The sequence below is a fragment of the Eutrigla gurnardus genome, assembly GCF_963514095.1.
Source record: "Eutrigla gurnardus genome assembly, chromosome: 15".
In the NCBI taxonomy this organism is placed as follows: Eukaryota; Metazoa; Chordata; class Actinopteri; order Perciformes; family Triglidae; genus Eutrigla; species Eutrigla gurnardus.
Genome location: NC_139938.1, coordinates 23,129,949 through 23,145,268, shown reverse-complemented (window position 1 = coordinate 23,145,268; position 15,320 = coordinate 23,129,949). Strand labels below are relative to the sequence as shown.

At 41.5% G+C, this 15,320-nt stretch overlaps 3 protein-coding genes across 3 annotated transcripts; all 3 read right to left on the bottom strand.

Moving 5' to 3' along the window:
* Positions 1-932: 932 nt before the first annotated feature.
* prdx4 (peroxiredoxin 4) lies at positions 933-3,929 on the bottom strand. Its single transcript, XM_084028806.1, has 7 exons — positions 3,621-3,929; positions 2,297-2,414; positions 2,080-2,196; positions 1,782-1,904; positions 1,437-1,567; positions 1,297-1,331; positions 933-1,057 (listed from the first exon to the last, which is right to left on the bottom strand). Exons 1-7 carry the CDS (start codon positions 3,826-3,828, stop codon positions 1,007-1,009), a joined length of 783 nt encoding a protein of 260 aa, XP_083884932.1. The 5' UTR covers positions 3,829-3,929; the 3' UTR covers positions 933-1,006.
* Positions 3,930-4,186: 257 nt separating this feature from the next.
* LOC311025684 (pyruvate dehydrogenase E1 component subunit alpha, mitochondrial-like) lies at positions 4,187-9,777 on the bottom strand. Its single transcript, XM_084028754.1, has 11 exons — positions 8,234-9,777; positions 7,739-7,807; positions 7,481-7,654; positions 7,154-7,280; positions 6,990-7,081; positions 6,352-6,444; positions 6,038-6,277; positions 5,802-5,873; positions 5,638-5,705; positions 5,382-5,490; positions 4,187-4,997 (listed from the first exon to the last, which is right to left on the bottom strand). The coding sequence occupies exons 1-11, from the start codon at positions 8,279-8,281 to the stop codon at positions 4,833-4,835; spliced, it is 1,257 nt and encodes a 418-aa protein (XP_083884880.1). The 5' UTR covers positions 8,282-9,777; the 3' UTR covers positions 4,187-4,832.
* A 149-nt stretch (positions 9,778-9,926) lies between these two features.
* LOC311026244 (pyruvate dehydrogenase E1 component subunit alpha, mitochondrial-like) lies at positions 9,927-15,017 on the bottom strand. Its single transcript, XM_084029655.1, has 11 exons — positions 14,861-15,017; positions 14,110-14,178; positions 13,849-14,022; positions 13,510-13,636; positions 13,309-13,400; positions 12,876-12,968; positions 12,390-12,545; positions 12,193-12,264; positions 12,039-12,106; positions 11,575-11,683; positions 9,927-10,710 (listed from the first exon to the last, which is right to left on the bottom strand). Exons 1-11 carry the CDS (start codon positions 14,906-14,908, stop codon positions 10,546-10,548), a joined length of 1,173 nt encoding a protein of 390 aa, XP_083885781.1. The 5' UTR covers positions 14,909-15,017; the 3' UTR covers positions 9,927-10,545.
* Positions 15,018-15,320: the final 303 nt, after the last annotated feature.

Sequence of the window (15,320 nt, the reverse complement as noted above, 5' to 3'; positions counted from 1 at the left end):
ATAACCATTATGCATTGTTAAATGTAATCTATACATTTGACAGTACAATTGTTTTTCAGTGGGTCACATTTTCTTCTCAGACACAGTCAAACAATGATTTGCTGAGATCAGAAAACACAACTTTTATTGACCTATTGATGGTCCTATTTATATAATATGTTGTTAATGGTTTGCACCTCCAATAAAAATGTAAAGTGATTTGGGACATGTTAGATTATTAACAGCCAGGAACGGGCAGGTGACAGATTAACTCATTATGTGGTCACTTAGAGACAAGCTGTGATGTGGCGATTTAAGACTCTAGATGGCCACCGTGACAAACATGACATTTTACATGCCATGGTATTCTCAAAGAGTTGGGTCATTTGTACAAAAGTGCTAGAAGTCAGTCATGCCACTTCCTGCCTGCACTGTTCTGAAATCAATGCACCTACTGGACGTCCAGAATATATATACACGCCGCAACTTTGCTTCAACTTTTTTCTCCCAGTCAGCTAATGTCACCTACATGAAAAACCTCAGCACAGGCAAGTTGTCTGGTAGGTTTCAGTTATTACTTCACACTCAATTCCCAGTTCTCCCATCAAAAATCAGTCATGTCATGTTGTCGACCCGAGGAGATGTACATACATTGTTTACCCACAATTTGTAGTTTCACTCCCAATGTAAACTCATTTCATCCCCGAGTAAATGTTATGGGGAAGTTGTCTTAATGGACTGCACCTGTGGATAGTTTCTCCAAACAGACAACATAACTGCTACAGCATGTATGCTTGTACTTCTGATGACTCTCTGTAACTAGTTGTTGCTCATGAGCATCTGGCAGCCACTGGGTGAATTCCCATCAGTGACAATTGCTCATTCACAGAGTGACGCAGGCTTTGAAATCAATCTTTAACGGGATGAATCTAAAAGAAGCAGACGGATGGCACTTTATGAAAACACTTTTTTATTTGGACTTTCAGTAAATGCTGGATTTCACAGACTGGGATGACGGGAACGCAGATCAGTTCAGCTTATCAAAATACTTCAGCTTGCCTGAAGGGTCGGGAATGATCTGTGGGAGAGAATTCATTAAATGAATAAACAATTATTAAAAGACATACTATAATATACTATACATTTGACTGTTCCGATCCTTAATTATAAACTAGTCTTTGCTTTTTGTGTATACCCATTATTATTTTTATTTAGCTGGACCGATTTGCAAATACACGGTCCTCGATCTGAATGATCCATCTCTCTTAGAACAACAGTAGTTGGTGACAGAGGATCCAAATCTGCCGTGGTACTCACTGTGTCGCTGCCTGGCTTCCATCCTGCTGGACACACTGGAAGGAAATGACAATTACAGTCAGCACAAGCAAAAACAGCTCAAAGACTCCACTGAACAGCAGCCGTTTCCAGGTAATGCTGTTAAAACGATGTTCTCGCACCTTCTCCGTGCTTGTCAGTGTACTGGAAGGCCTGCACAAGTCGCAGAGTCTCATCCACCGATCGTCCCACCGGGAGATCGTTCATGGTGATCTGCCTCAAGGTGCCTTTGTCATCGATGATGAAGAGGCCCCTGAGAGAGAGACACGGCCAGACGAGTGAGATTCAAGCATGATCTTCTGCATCAACCGTTCACTACCTGCCATTATGAGTCTAAACGTAACAACGGTCCATTATGACTGATGCTCTGAATCACCGTTGCACACGGTTGTTAAAATGACGAGCTCAGCTGAAACTTTCATGATGGCCATAAAAGTAAACGTGAAAGCGTAAAAATGAAACCGTACCTCAGTGTGTGTCCCTGGTCCTCCAGATAGACTCCGTAGTCTTTTGAAATCTGGTGAGTGAGGTCAGACAACAGAGGGATTTTCATTGGTCCAAGTCCACCCTGCTTCTTGGGTGTGTTGATCCTGTTAATAGCAAGAGAAATAGTATACAGTTACATGATGTACACCACAGCACCAGCATGAATACTTAAAGGTATTTACACCATTATTCAGTCACTATACTTAAGTGCGTTATTGGACGTCTGTTATTAGGTTTCGTCTTAAGCCATTTGAGCCTGAGTGCATCTTGCGATCTTACCAGGCCAGGTGGGTGAACTGGGAGTCGACGGAGCAGGCCACCACCTCTGTATTGATGGCTCGGAACTCGTGCACACGATCACCGAATGCAATTATCTCAGTGGGGCAGACAAATGTGCTGAAAGACAAACGAGCAAACACGTTTACATGACAACCTCGCTTTCATGCAACACATATGAAGTGATGACGTAATAATGCGTGTCACAGGCGTTACTCACAAGTCCAGAGGATAGAAGAAAAACACGAGATATTTGCCTTTGTAGTCGGACAGCTTCAGCTCCTTGAATTCACCATTAATGACTGCGGTTCCTTCCCAGTGCGGCGCAGGCTTTGAAACTTGGGTGGAAAGAAAGAGACATTAGATTGATAAACCCAGGAATTATTACTCTTAGATGCATTCTGAAAACATTCACGACATTTGTTTTGATGCTGCAAGTGGTTAAATGTCACATCAGTATTTCAGCAAACATTTGCAGAGAAGTAAGAAAGATAACATTATTGCTTTGGCGTTCATTGGCACATTGAGACTCTGATCACTTCAGGATTCATATAGGAGGTGTTGATTTAACGCCAACAGGTTGTCAAATTCACATCTAAACCGAATGGTGCATAATTCTCAGGGAGGTACTGAAAATTACTTTTCATTTTACCTGTTTTTTTGTACTCTTTACAATGTCTACAATCATATTTTGTATCGTCATGCATTTATCAACTTTTTAAATACTTAATTCTATTTGACTATTCACTACTTTTATGCACTTTTGGCCTCGGTTTAATCTTTTTTTGTGCATTCATGCTCTTTCAAATGTTTTTTCTATTTTTATCTATTCTATTATACATGCTACTGTATGAAGATGGCAAAGCATTTAGGTTGTGATAAGGCCTGTTTTCCTTGGGCAGCTGCAGTTTCCCCATCTCATCTGTATGTTTTAGACTTTTCCTCTTATATTGCTTATGCATAACAAATGGAAGTTTGTCTCAACTACAATGGGCAATGTAATACCAGTGAACCCAGATAGCCCCGCACTACTGTGGCATGGGGTAAAGTCTACAAACCCATGACGACGCATGACAAACAGAGATAAAGACTATATGACTATATGAGAGGGCCCAGAATCATAATGACTAACTCGTATATTACACATATGGACTCATAAACGCGCACGTGACTTCAATGGATGGACTAATGGTGTCTCGGTGTAATTATGAGCAGTTGGTCATGTGTGTCCAAGGGGCGGAGGGAAACCGCAAACCGATGAAGTTCATAGAATGACGTGTCCTAGGAAAAAACAAACATCTGCTTAAAAGTTCGGCCCGGCGCGTGAGTGACCCGAACATCTCCAAACTGTCCGCCGAGGAAATAAACTATAAGACAGCCAATCAAACACAAGCACAAGCGACAGACGGACGCGGTTCCTTTCTATTGTCCTCCTGACACGCTGACGCCGCAGCAGCTGTTCTCTTCACCGGGAAGAGAAACTCAAATCAGTGCGCATTTTATTGCGCAAACGCCCGACTTTCCCACCGCCGGAGAAAACTCACTCTTGGCTTTGCTGAGGTGCAGGGAATGGTCGGACACGGGCACCCGGAAAGCCTCCCCGGGATAGACGTGTCCTCCCGCGTAGTTGTGACACTGGGAGTTTTTCACATTGGCGCCTTCCTCTGCAGTTGTGGCGAGGAGGAGGAGGAGAGCGCCGCAGAGCGCACGGAAAAGCTCCTTCTGCATATTAATACGCGAGAGAAGCTTCATTGTCTCTTTGAGCGCAGCCAACCGCGGACTGGGGGAAATGAGTTGCAGCCTTTTGACAGGATTTGAAGGAGCCTTCTTCCTCCGCTTCCTCCTCTTCTTCTTCTTCTTCTTCTTGATTCAGGATTTGCAGCAGGTGGCATTCACATGGTTGCATTACTGCCATCTTCTGGAGCTAATTAGCTCCGGACTTCCCTCGCAACATTATTTCCTCTTTTACCAAGTTCCCTTAATTAAATTAAAACATGTATGAATAAATAAATACTTAAATAAAAAACAATAATATGAAAATAATGAGGTTAACCACGACTTTGTCCTTTATCTCGTTTATTGTACATTTGCAAGAGGATCGGTGCAGAGAGCTAGCAGTCTGAGGCCGATAAGATAGTCAGAGAACTACAACATCATGGAATGTGAGGTCAAGACCCCAAGGTCTTTCATGGTGAGACTTAGGAGTCAAGGGTCCGGGGCCTCACTGATAAAGAGCACGTTTTCCATGAGCAGTGCATTACATTTCCCCCCTCCATGTATTAACTGCATACATGGAAACTAGCATTCTTCCAGGCTCTTTTCTCCTCTGTGGTTGCTCTGGCTTGTATTAACTTCCTAATTCCAAGATCAGTCATAACAAAAAATACTGTAGGTTTTGAGTGTTTGGAAATATTTTTAAAATGAAAGAAAAGTTGCCCAAAGAGAGCTCAGTGATCAATGATCTCTTTTTCATTCTGCACAGTCTTAAGTTTAAATAATCATTATTAACAACAGAGTCATGAAAACCTTATTGAATGTACAGATGGATAAAAAAACAGTGCATCAGGGTCATTGTGCAATGGGCAACATTACTTAAAAAATATACGGCTGTAAAACACAAATGTAACACGTAACTTAATTATAATTAAGTGTCATAATGAATGTCTTTATGGTTGTTTATCTGATCCATACATTTCTTATCCGTGTTTAGATATTGCATATACAAAAGCCGAGTATGTATAAGAGGGAATAATAAACTAGCTAACAGACTTGAGCTTGGTCCATGGGTTTGTGCCGCGCACCTCCAAGGGTGGATTGTTACAGAAGATGTGGTTACACAGGTCCTCCAGCGGGGGTTCAGGGTTCGTGATGGCAAACTCTGCAGCTTCTTCAATGTCTTCGATAATCCCCACATCGATCCCCTATCAGCCAGACAAGAGACAGCACACAGAGAGCCATTTTTAATCAGCGCCAGCTAGAGTTCAGGCTTAGTGTGTGAGAATATATGGTTGATTCTAAAATGTGATGAAGGTCTGAGCAGCAGATAAGAGAGATGTTGGTCACAGAGAGGAAAACCATCATTGGACGTGACTCTCTTTGTAAAGAGGCCATTGTGTAGGCTGTGGCCTGTTAAACAAAAAAGATAAGTGGAGTAACACTCTTTGGAGAGCGAGACATCACCATGGTAACTACACACCAATTCTATTACATATCTTTTCGTCTTTATACATCTCAGACCATAGAGCTATGTTGTCGTCTATATCCTCCTCAGTTAAACCTTTTCAACGTTTGGAAACGTGTGCTACCTTGAGCTCCTCCACGCTGGTCATGTTGTTGCTGAGCATGCGGCTCCTCAGCGTAGAGATAGGATCACTCTTTCTGCAGACCTCCTCCACCTCCTCCTTTGTGCGATAGCTGAGGGAGAAACAGGAGCAGGGATGTTAATGACGTATTTATATGGAAAATGTTTGATTTATGTGAAATGTCCCTTTTGCTAACTACAGTGACACATATACAAAAGAAAGAGGTACACAAATGTTTTAAATGTACGTGAGCTTTTACCTCAGGTGAGCATCACCCTCAACATGTCCAAGAAAACGGTACGTCTGCAGCTCCAGGAGGATGGGACCCTGAGAAGGAAGAGAGGCATGAAATAAAGACATGACCAAATATATCAAAAGGTGCGAAAACATAAAATGAAAATGAAAATAATAGCTGTTAATAACCTTCCCAGATCTGCAGTGATCGGTTGCAAACCTGGTTGCCTCACGAATGCACAGAATGTCCATCCCATCCACCTAAACAGGAACCCACATGTCGGCACAGGTTTACACCAAAATAAACGCAGAGACAGAAACATAGACAGTGTCTATGTTTATGCATAAAGATGATAATATGTCGAGGCAGCACTTTATCTTGGAGTAGGCCTTCACCATCAACACATCATTAATGATGGAGTTGCTGGAGACCGTAGTTTCACAACAAGCATGCAGACGAACTGTCCTCCTACCAGGGGAGGTAAAGAAGAAATGATGAAGAACGGTACCCTGAGGCCGGGAATGAAGTCTCCTCTCTTGTAGAAGTCTGTGCTCGCAGAGGCTCGCTCCATTGGTGTACCTTTGGCAAACCTGTTGTTCTCACAGATGAAGAGGACGGGCAACTTCCAAAGAGCTGCCATGTTAAAGGTCTCAAAAACCTGCCCCTGCAGAACACAGACAGTAAATAAATCACTTCACTGTGTGAATTGTGCAAAAAATAATGAGTTCTGTCACATACCTGATTGGCTGCACCATCGCCATAGACACAAACACTCACTTCGCTCTTGCCCTGATACTTGCAAGCGAGAGCTAAACCAGCACCCAGGGGAACCTCGGGAGAATCCAGACAGACTGTATTCATCATGCACCAACTTCATTTTTTAAAATTGTAAATCACATCCATAAACAGTGTTAAAACGTTCCACATCTCAACTCAAGAACATTCATGAAGTACTTATTGCAGTTTAACCATTCCAGACAAAAGATCATTCTATTTGAATATCAGTTGATGAAAACAGTTGTGTATCTCTTAAGCTTTCTAGAGAGGAGATCCCAGAAAATAACTCTATCATATGATATTAAGATATAAATATCACTCGCAATTCGTATTAATACTAAAATTAAAATAAATACAAAAATGGCTGGACTGGCTTTTTTAAAGGTGAACAGATGTAAAAACTATTAAATTGGTTTAGCCAGTGGAGTTAAAGAAAACAGACAACTGATGGCCCTTTTCCACCGAGGCATTTTGAGGGCCGGTTCGGAGCCGGTGCCCAATCGCGAACCAGTTCTTCCTGTTTCCACAGACAAAGAGCCGGCTAGTTATGTGGCTTTAGTCGAGCAACCACAGATGTTGAAATGAATTCTAATCATTACCTGTGATGCAACAATACCATTTCCTCCATAGAAGGTTTTGGAGTACATGTGCATGGAGCCTCCTCTTCCTCTGGAAATACCCGCTCTTCTGCCTGAAAACAGAGAAATGGGAGCAGTGAAGAAAAAGGAACTCTGGGGAGTTAAACAGTATGTTTAAAACTTACCAGCAAGCTCAGCCACAATTTCCTTAAGGGACCCACCCCTGGTGTAGGTGAAACCGTGGCAACGGTATGCAGTGATCAGGTGGTCTGTTAAGTTAATTGCTGCTTCAATACCAACTGCACAAGCTTCCTGTCAGAATAGAAAGAAAGAGTTTGTCCGGTCAGAACTGGGACATTTATTCTACAGGATTGAAAAGCCAACGAAAAAGAACAGTTTTAACCCACAAAAAGACCTTTCTTCAATTAAACTCTATATATGTAACATCGACTAGACTGTGATGATATTGAATCTCCCTGAGGTTAAATAAAGTTATATAAATTCTGCTCCACCTGGCCGTTGTACAAGTGGCAACCACCTCTGATGATCTTCTGCTTAAAGAGCTGTCCAGCCTTCAGCTCCAAACATCGAATAGTTTGCATGCTGTGGTAGTACTGCAGGGCCTCCTCACGGGTCAGAAGCACCTGAGTGGCCGGGGCCTCATCCAGCTTGTGGACTTCACATTTCTAAAGGAAGGAAAATGGTAATAATAATTCACAAGAGGTAGTGTGTAGGTATTTACTTGAGAAAGGTGTGGAGAGGTGTTTTACCTTTATTTCAAAGGTAGCCTGGGAGGTGAAGTCAGCATGTGTACGTGCTGACATCACCACTACAGCTCCCTGCAACAAGATAAGTGAAAGGTTTAATATTCATAGTTAACACCATGGTAATTCTGCAGGTTTATATTGTTTTTGGCCTATGACAGGCACATTATTCCCTACCATTATTGACAGTAGTAGTATAAGCCTACATACAGTTAAAAGGTATGAAAATAATAAAACTGTAGCAGTCAATCACAGAAAAAATAGTCAGATGGGTCCGTTAATACTTCAAATCAGAAGATTAGATTAGATGAAAAATCATTAGTGAGTGCATTGAATCCTCAGATAGACTTTTTAAGTAAAATACAACTTTTTACATCACCATTACAAACTACAGCCTCCAGAATCGCCCTGAAGTGGAATCAAGACATCCGAGCCTCAGCATGAACTTAAACTGTGGAGCTCTATCGTTGGTATTCCAGAGTAAAAGTAGGGTCGACTTACATTTCTCTGAGAAGCTGTCCGCAGTGCAGTGGAGATGATGTTCAGCATCTTGAACGGTCCTCACTTCACATTGTGGTTACCAGTATAGTGCCAGTGAAGCCTTTCAAGTCTTTCTGGTCTGATCACTTCTCCCAACATAAACCCACGTAAAGTATGGGAACTGCCTGCAGTCGTATCACATACTTCAGTGTTTGCAACATGAATAAAACAAGTTTGCTGCTGCACCCAGGGGAACCTCAGGGGAACACAGAGATGGTATAAGTTGCATTACATTAATTTTTTGGTTGTAAATCACAAGCTTAAGGACAAACAAAGGGTCAAAATGTTCTATTGCAGTTGGCAAAAACGAAACCAATGGTACTTTTTTAGAATAAAATTAAGAATAAGACTATTAATATGGAGTCTAATGAAAGTGTTGATGTTTAAATAAAGCCTGCAGGCTCCTTGTATGAGGTCAGTTAGTGCAGCTGTTACTCTAATGCTAATCGGACAAATCCGGTGTAAGAACAAATGATGAAGGCTTGATCAGAGGTGTCAAATTGGCTTTGACACCTTTATACTTATGGCTGTTAACGTTACTTCTTTTTTGAGGTCACATGACACGTGCACGTGTGCTACCTCTACTGTTGTGGTCCTACAAAATGAAAAGTATTAAGTTGAAAGCCATGCCCTTATAAACCAGTAATTACTTTGTTGAAAAAGTAACATGCATTTACCCGTCCCTCAAGTACACGGTCAGCGTTTACCAAACATCCAGAATACAAAGGGGAGTGAACAAATACAGTATCTTACAGTCTTTTTTTATTACAGTGACACACGTTAAACCAATGTTTCCGCGAGTCATCTTCCACCCTCAATGTAACAGCTTACAACAAACGCTCACACTGTGGGCATTTCAGTTGTATTGCAACAGATAGTGACATTTTAAATCTTAGTCTGTCTTCTTTGAAACCCCTTCTGCTGCCCTTTAAAGGGATACAAGCATTGTTACAATGTTCAGGAACACGGATGACTGAAAGTGAATGTGGCAGCTCGCAACACTGATATGCAGCTTGTTTTTTGTTGCTACCTGAGGTGTCAGGGCAGTCACTTTTTTGTGTTCAAGTTCTTGACAAGAAAAAAGACTGAAATTAAAATGTCCATGTGTCCCTGTACATTTGAACCAATATAAGACATACAAGTAGCACATAAAGCTACTGAACCCACAACACTTAACCCAACATTTCTCCTTGATTTGGAAACTTAATGTGAAACGGGAAGCTTAGCTGATGAATGCAGACCAACTAGGTCGTTCTGTTTCACCATTGCTGAGTGCTGCTCCAACTGTATGAAAATGGGCGGGTTGTTTGTGTCATGAAACTCAATCAAGGAACAACCTGAGCACCAGGGAATCTGCAAAATAAACCAAATGTAAACGCACTCGTACCGTCTTCAACCATCTGACCTTTAGATGCATTAAATGAGCTGCTCAGCTGTGAGCGTGACACAAACATGGAGACAACACGAGATCTGCCAGGCACGTTTGGTTTGGCAAGATACACGAAAAATATGTCAGACCTTTCAGATTCTTTGCCCTCTATTACATACAGTACAGTTGAAAGAAAACCATATGGACACATTGAGAATGCTTAGTGACAACAGTCTTCACCCTTCTGCATTTCATGGTGTCTTTGTAACAAGGGGTTTTATTTAAAAGAAAGAAAGACAAGACCCTGGTTAACTCAAACTGAGTGATTTATCACACCTCAGTATAAAGAGTACAAAGCCACTTTTTACAGGTCAGTGTCTTTATGAGATGAACAGGGATGATTTGCTTTATAACACCTCAGAAGGGACCAGAGAAAACCATCAAACAAGTCCATTTAGAATCTACTGAATATATAAGCTAGGGTTAGGTTTACAAAACGCTCTGACTTGGTGTTTAATGTTAAGAGACCCTGATATTCCTTAAAGTCATTTCTTGAGACCCTAAAATAAAAATAATTGATCTATATCTTTTGGTGCATGTACTTCATACATAAGGTCATGACCTTTGTGGCGTGTTGGCTAATAGATTCATAGTTTTACAATAAATATAAATAAGAATTTCATGTGACCAGGTCACGGTGAACACTGAAAACCATTTGACGATTATCCAGTTTAGCGTCTTTGCTAATCGTTAGTTTTATTCTCAGAACATCTTTGTGATGTTACAGCACTGACATTAATGTATTTGCTGATGGTTCAAGCTCTGGGTCTGAGGCACTAGTTCATGGTACATTTGTGTATATGTGAGGGGGGTATTATTGGGTGGATGACGGGATGAAAAACAATTAACTAACAGACTTCAGCTTGGACCACGGGTTTGTGCCGCGCACATCCAGGGGTGGATTGTTGTTAAAGATGTGGTTGCACAGTTCTTCCAGTGGTGGTTCAGGATCTGTGGTGGCAAACTGAGCTGCATCTTCAATTTCCTTCCTCACAGACACATCAATCTCCTACAGACACAACACAGGTTAATCAGAAGGTTAAAGTCATTCGCTGTCTAACTTTTCGTCTACATCTGCACATTATAGCAGAGATCTACACTCGTTCTTACATCTTTCACTGTAGGAGATGCTCACAAGATTCAGCTCAATGCAAACAAAACTTTTGGATTTGCAAACAAAACATTTTTATATATTAGTATAGATTTTTTTGTTCCAGTGAGGAGAGTTTTGCTCTGAAACATTCTGTTTGAATGCATAATAAAGAGACAGAAACCCAGATGTGTTTGTCTGCTCCAGCTGGGATCATAAAAACTGATGAGACGGACGCTAATAAAACAGTGGGACAAGTCGTTCTCTCTTGTGTTTAGTAAACAATGCACTGCAGCTTTGTGTGTGGAGACTTAAACAATACCTCTAACCTCATAAGAACACTGCAGCAGAAATCATGTGCTTTTTAAGGCCCATGTTAATGTCAATTTTTATATACAAATTTCTGTTTTTTCCGAATCAAAACCAGAGTCTACAAAACAGCTGAAGGCATGGTATTGTGCACTTGACTGACTATCAAACTGACAATTAAACTGAATCTATTCCTACATTATTGTATTGCTTAGTTGCGAGTAGCTCATACAACCCCACTTTAAAACATTAAAACTAAGCCTTTGAGGGAGTCATAATAAGATATGCTTCTATCCATTTTTGGAATTAGTTGAATTGATAAAAACACATTGGTGGCACTTTGGATTAATAAGGTATTAATACCTAAATACAAATATATAAAACAATTATTTGGATGCTACAGACAGGGATTTTTTAGTGGACAATTTGCAGTAACAGCATTTTTTTTCATTTTACAAAGTGAAGTTTTGCTACCTTGAGTTCCTCGATGCTGGCCATGTTGTTGCTGAGCATGCGGTCCTTCAGCAGGGAGATGGGGTCACTCTTACCACGGACCTCCTGGATCTCCTCACGAGTACGGTAGCTGAGAGGGGAGAGATTGGTGCAGGGATGTTGTAGGGGTGCATACTATGTATACAATATCCTGGTTTGTTTGTTTTTAGAGCAGACACCAAATTCAAGTTTTACAACTTGAAACATTAAATTACAAGGCTACTACAGCGGGAGGTAGGGTGAAGACTACTGTGGGAAAGTGGCAGAAGCAAGGGAAGCAGCAAAGCAAGGATAACATTGGTAGGTCAGATTATTATTAATACAGGTATAACATTATTATTAATCCATTAAGAAAATCGCTTAACATATATTCTACACGTAGTGATTAGTTAAAGCAATTATCTAAATTATCACCACTTAAAATGTATGGATATGTGATCATTTACCTGACACCAGGATCACTCATACTGTGTCCATGATAGCGGTAGGTCTGAAGCTCCATGAGGATGGGACCCTGATGAAAGGTCGGACAGAAGACACTTAGCTGAGAAGCTCACAACCACATTTCCTGCTTGATATGATTCAATGATTTTAACTCACCTTCCCAGATCGGCAGTGATCCGCTGCATATCTGGTCGCTTCCCGAACACACAACACATCCATCCCATCCACCTGGACACCAGAACAAGTCCCACAAAGTGACAAATATAGCTATTAAAATAGCACTTGAATTCTACTGTATCATCTGATTTACAAGCGGGGGAATAAAGATTAAAGACAAAGATTAAAGTAAGTACCCGGAGGCCAGGGATGAAGTCTCCTCTCTTGTAGTAGTCTGTGCTGGCTGCAGCTCGCTCCACTGATGTGCCCATGCCATACCTGTTGTTCTCACAGACGAAGATGGCGGGGAGCTTCCAAAGTGCTGCCATATTGTAGGTTTCGAAAATCTGACCCTGTAAAATACACAAAGGATTTATTTTAACGTGGCCCACAGATATCATTAGTCTTCGTTTTGTTCACTTTGTTAGCTTACATAGGCACAAGTGTCTTATTTGATCTTCTCCTTATGGTAAACTTAATGTCCCTGTGTTGAATTTGAAGGTGTGCAGTGAGCTGCCTCGGGCACTTACAGGATGTGTCAGCTCTGATTCAACAGTCGACAAACAGACTATTACACTTTGTTACTTTCTTACCACAAAGCGTGGCTGGTGTTACTTTGCTTCAATGTATTTATGGAATCACTTTCCATCCAATAATTAAACAGAGCGTTTTCCGTGTCATACCTGGTTGGCAGCACCGTCACCATAGAGACTGACAGACAGCTCATTCTTGCCCTGATACTTGCAGGCCAAAGCCACACCAGCACCCAGGGGAACCTGATGAGAATTCAGAGATGTCAGGGGTCACATGATATCAATCTGTATGAAGCACCCCTTTAAAACAACATTACAAGATTCACGAAGACACAGTCTTATTTTCATGTTATTTGTTGCACGGACTGCAATTAGTTCTGGGTGATGAGTCGAGTTCAGCGGCAACTTTTGCATAAGAAAAACATAATCTCAAGAATTTCTCCTTTATTTCTTGCCATATTATATTTGACACAACTGGGGCACCGGCCAGGCTGTTATGGAACATGCAGGCACAGATCAGCCTGTTTGTGACCAATGTCTCCTTCCTTTTATTTCCACAGTATCAGAAAATGACATAACATACCTGAGCTCCGACAATTCCATTTCCTCCATAGAAGTTTTTACTGTACATGTGCATAGAGCCTCCCTTGCCCTTTGCAATACCTCCTCTTCTGCCTGCAAATCAAAACATGTGGGCGTAAGAAAGCTGAGATCTATAAAATCAACAATGACTGAAGGTTAAAATGATCTGGTGATGGAAAATGTCTCAGAATCACAGTCTCACCGGTGAGCTCGGCCATGATCTCCTTCACAGTCCCTCCTCTGGTGTAAGTGTAGCCGTGGGCGCGGTACGCAGTGATCAGGTGGTCTGTCAAATTAATTGCTGCTTCAATACCAACTGCACATGCTTCCTACAAGGATAAAACACACTTGATATGATGTCTGTTAGTGTGGATGTGTGCTCTAAAAGACTGTAAATCCACAGAATGAATCCCTCAGATCATTAAAAATAATATCCAGTTGTGTTTTAAACCAGACTTTAGAGCAGCAAACATGTCATTACTTAAACACGGAAGTGAAACTCGTCCTGTATTAATTTAGGGATAATTAAAGTGCACTCAACCTGGCCGTCGTACAAGTGGCAGAATCCTCTGATGATCTTCTGCTTATACAGCTGATCTGCTTTCAGCTCCATACGCCTCATGGTCTGCATGGTGCGGTAGTACTGAAGACCCTCATCACGAGTCATAACCACCTGAGTGGCCGGGGCCTCGTCCAGCTTGTGGGTGTCACATTTCTAGAGGGAAGAAAACTACCCATAACAACCCAACCTGCCATGTGCATTGATCAGTTCAGAAAACACAACTTGGTGTTTGAAGCTTACCTTTATCTCAAAAGTGGCCTCGGTTGTGAAGTCGGCGTATGTGCGTGCTGACACGACCGCTGCAGCTCCCTGCGTTGGCAAGGAGATTTTATTTTAATGACAAAGACTCAACATAATAGAAAAACAAATAATACAACAGTGTAACTGATTATCAATATGATACCAAAACAATATTTCTTCCATTATATATTTCCATTATAATATATGAACACGTTTTTCTACAAAAAAAAGCCAGAAGTGGTCATCTATTAATATTATACTAATGTTTGGATAACCAGCAGACCAAAAACAGACTCCTGACAGAACACAAGCAGACATGACCGAACATAATAAATGTCTCATATCATTTGACTAAAATGCATATTATTACAAATAATAGATTGATGAGGATAATGTCTAATTGCGTTTACCGTGAAAACTGAACAGAATGGACTAGCTGAGGTATATATAGGACTATAAATACGGTAACACCACCGTGATGATATAGCGTCTGGCTCCATAATGAGAACACAATAGTTTAACTACGTAAAATGTTGGACATGGTTAATGACTGGACCTTGACTGCTTAAAACACAGCTATCGTCCAGAGTTTTGACGTTTAACTGTGTTAGCCAAACAAGCTACCATTCGGCCTTACAAGGTCAGAACAGCGATGACAGTCGTGTTACGGGTCAACAGCGGCGGTCTAACATGGAGACTGTACCGCGGTGCTGGTCTAAGACGGTCCGTTGTTTAAATGGAATAAACTTACATTTCTCTGAGCGCATGCCCTCAGCACAGTGGAGATATTGGTCAGCATCTTTAGTGAGCTAGTTCCCCGCAATCTCTACAGCTCCGTCCTTCTGTCAGGGTCGGTGCTTCCGGCTCCGCTCACTTCTTCTTCTCGTCCGAATTATGTGGCGTCGATGGCAGACTAGGCGCGTGTAGAACCTTGCTGCCCCCTCTGGTTAGAATAGCCACTACATCCCCTGTGGGCCTAAATCCTTGACACGGGCAGTTCGAAGAAATTCGATTATGTATTCAACAATTTGGCTTCTGTATTTACTCTCCCCCCTACTAAGCATTTAAGGAGTAAGTCTCCACTCCCAACTTGACCACTTCCCCCCCCCCCAAAAAAAACATAATTTCTTCTGATTACAGCTGACAGCCTTAGTCTAGTCAACTTGCATGTTCCCTATTAAACTTGATCCCACCCTCTCAGGGCTATAAAT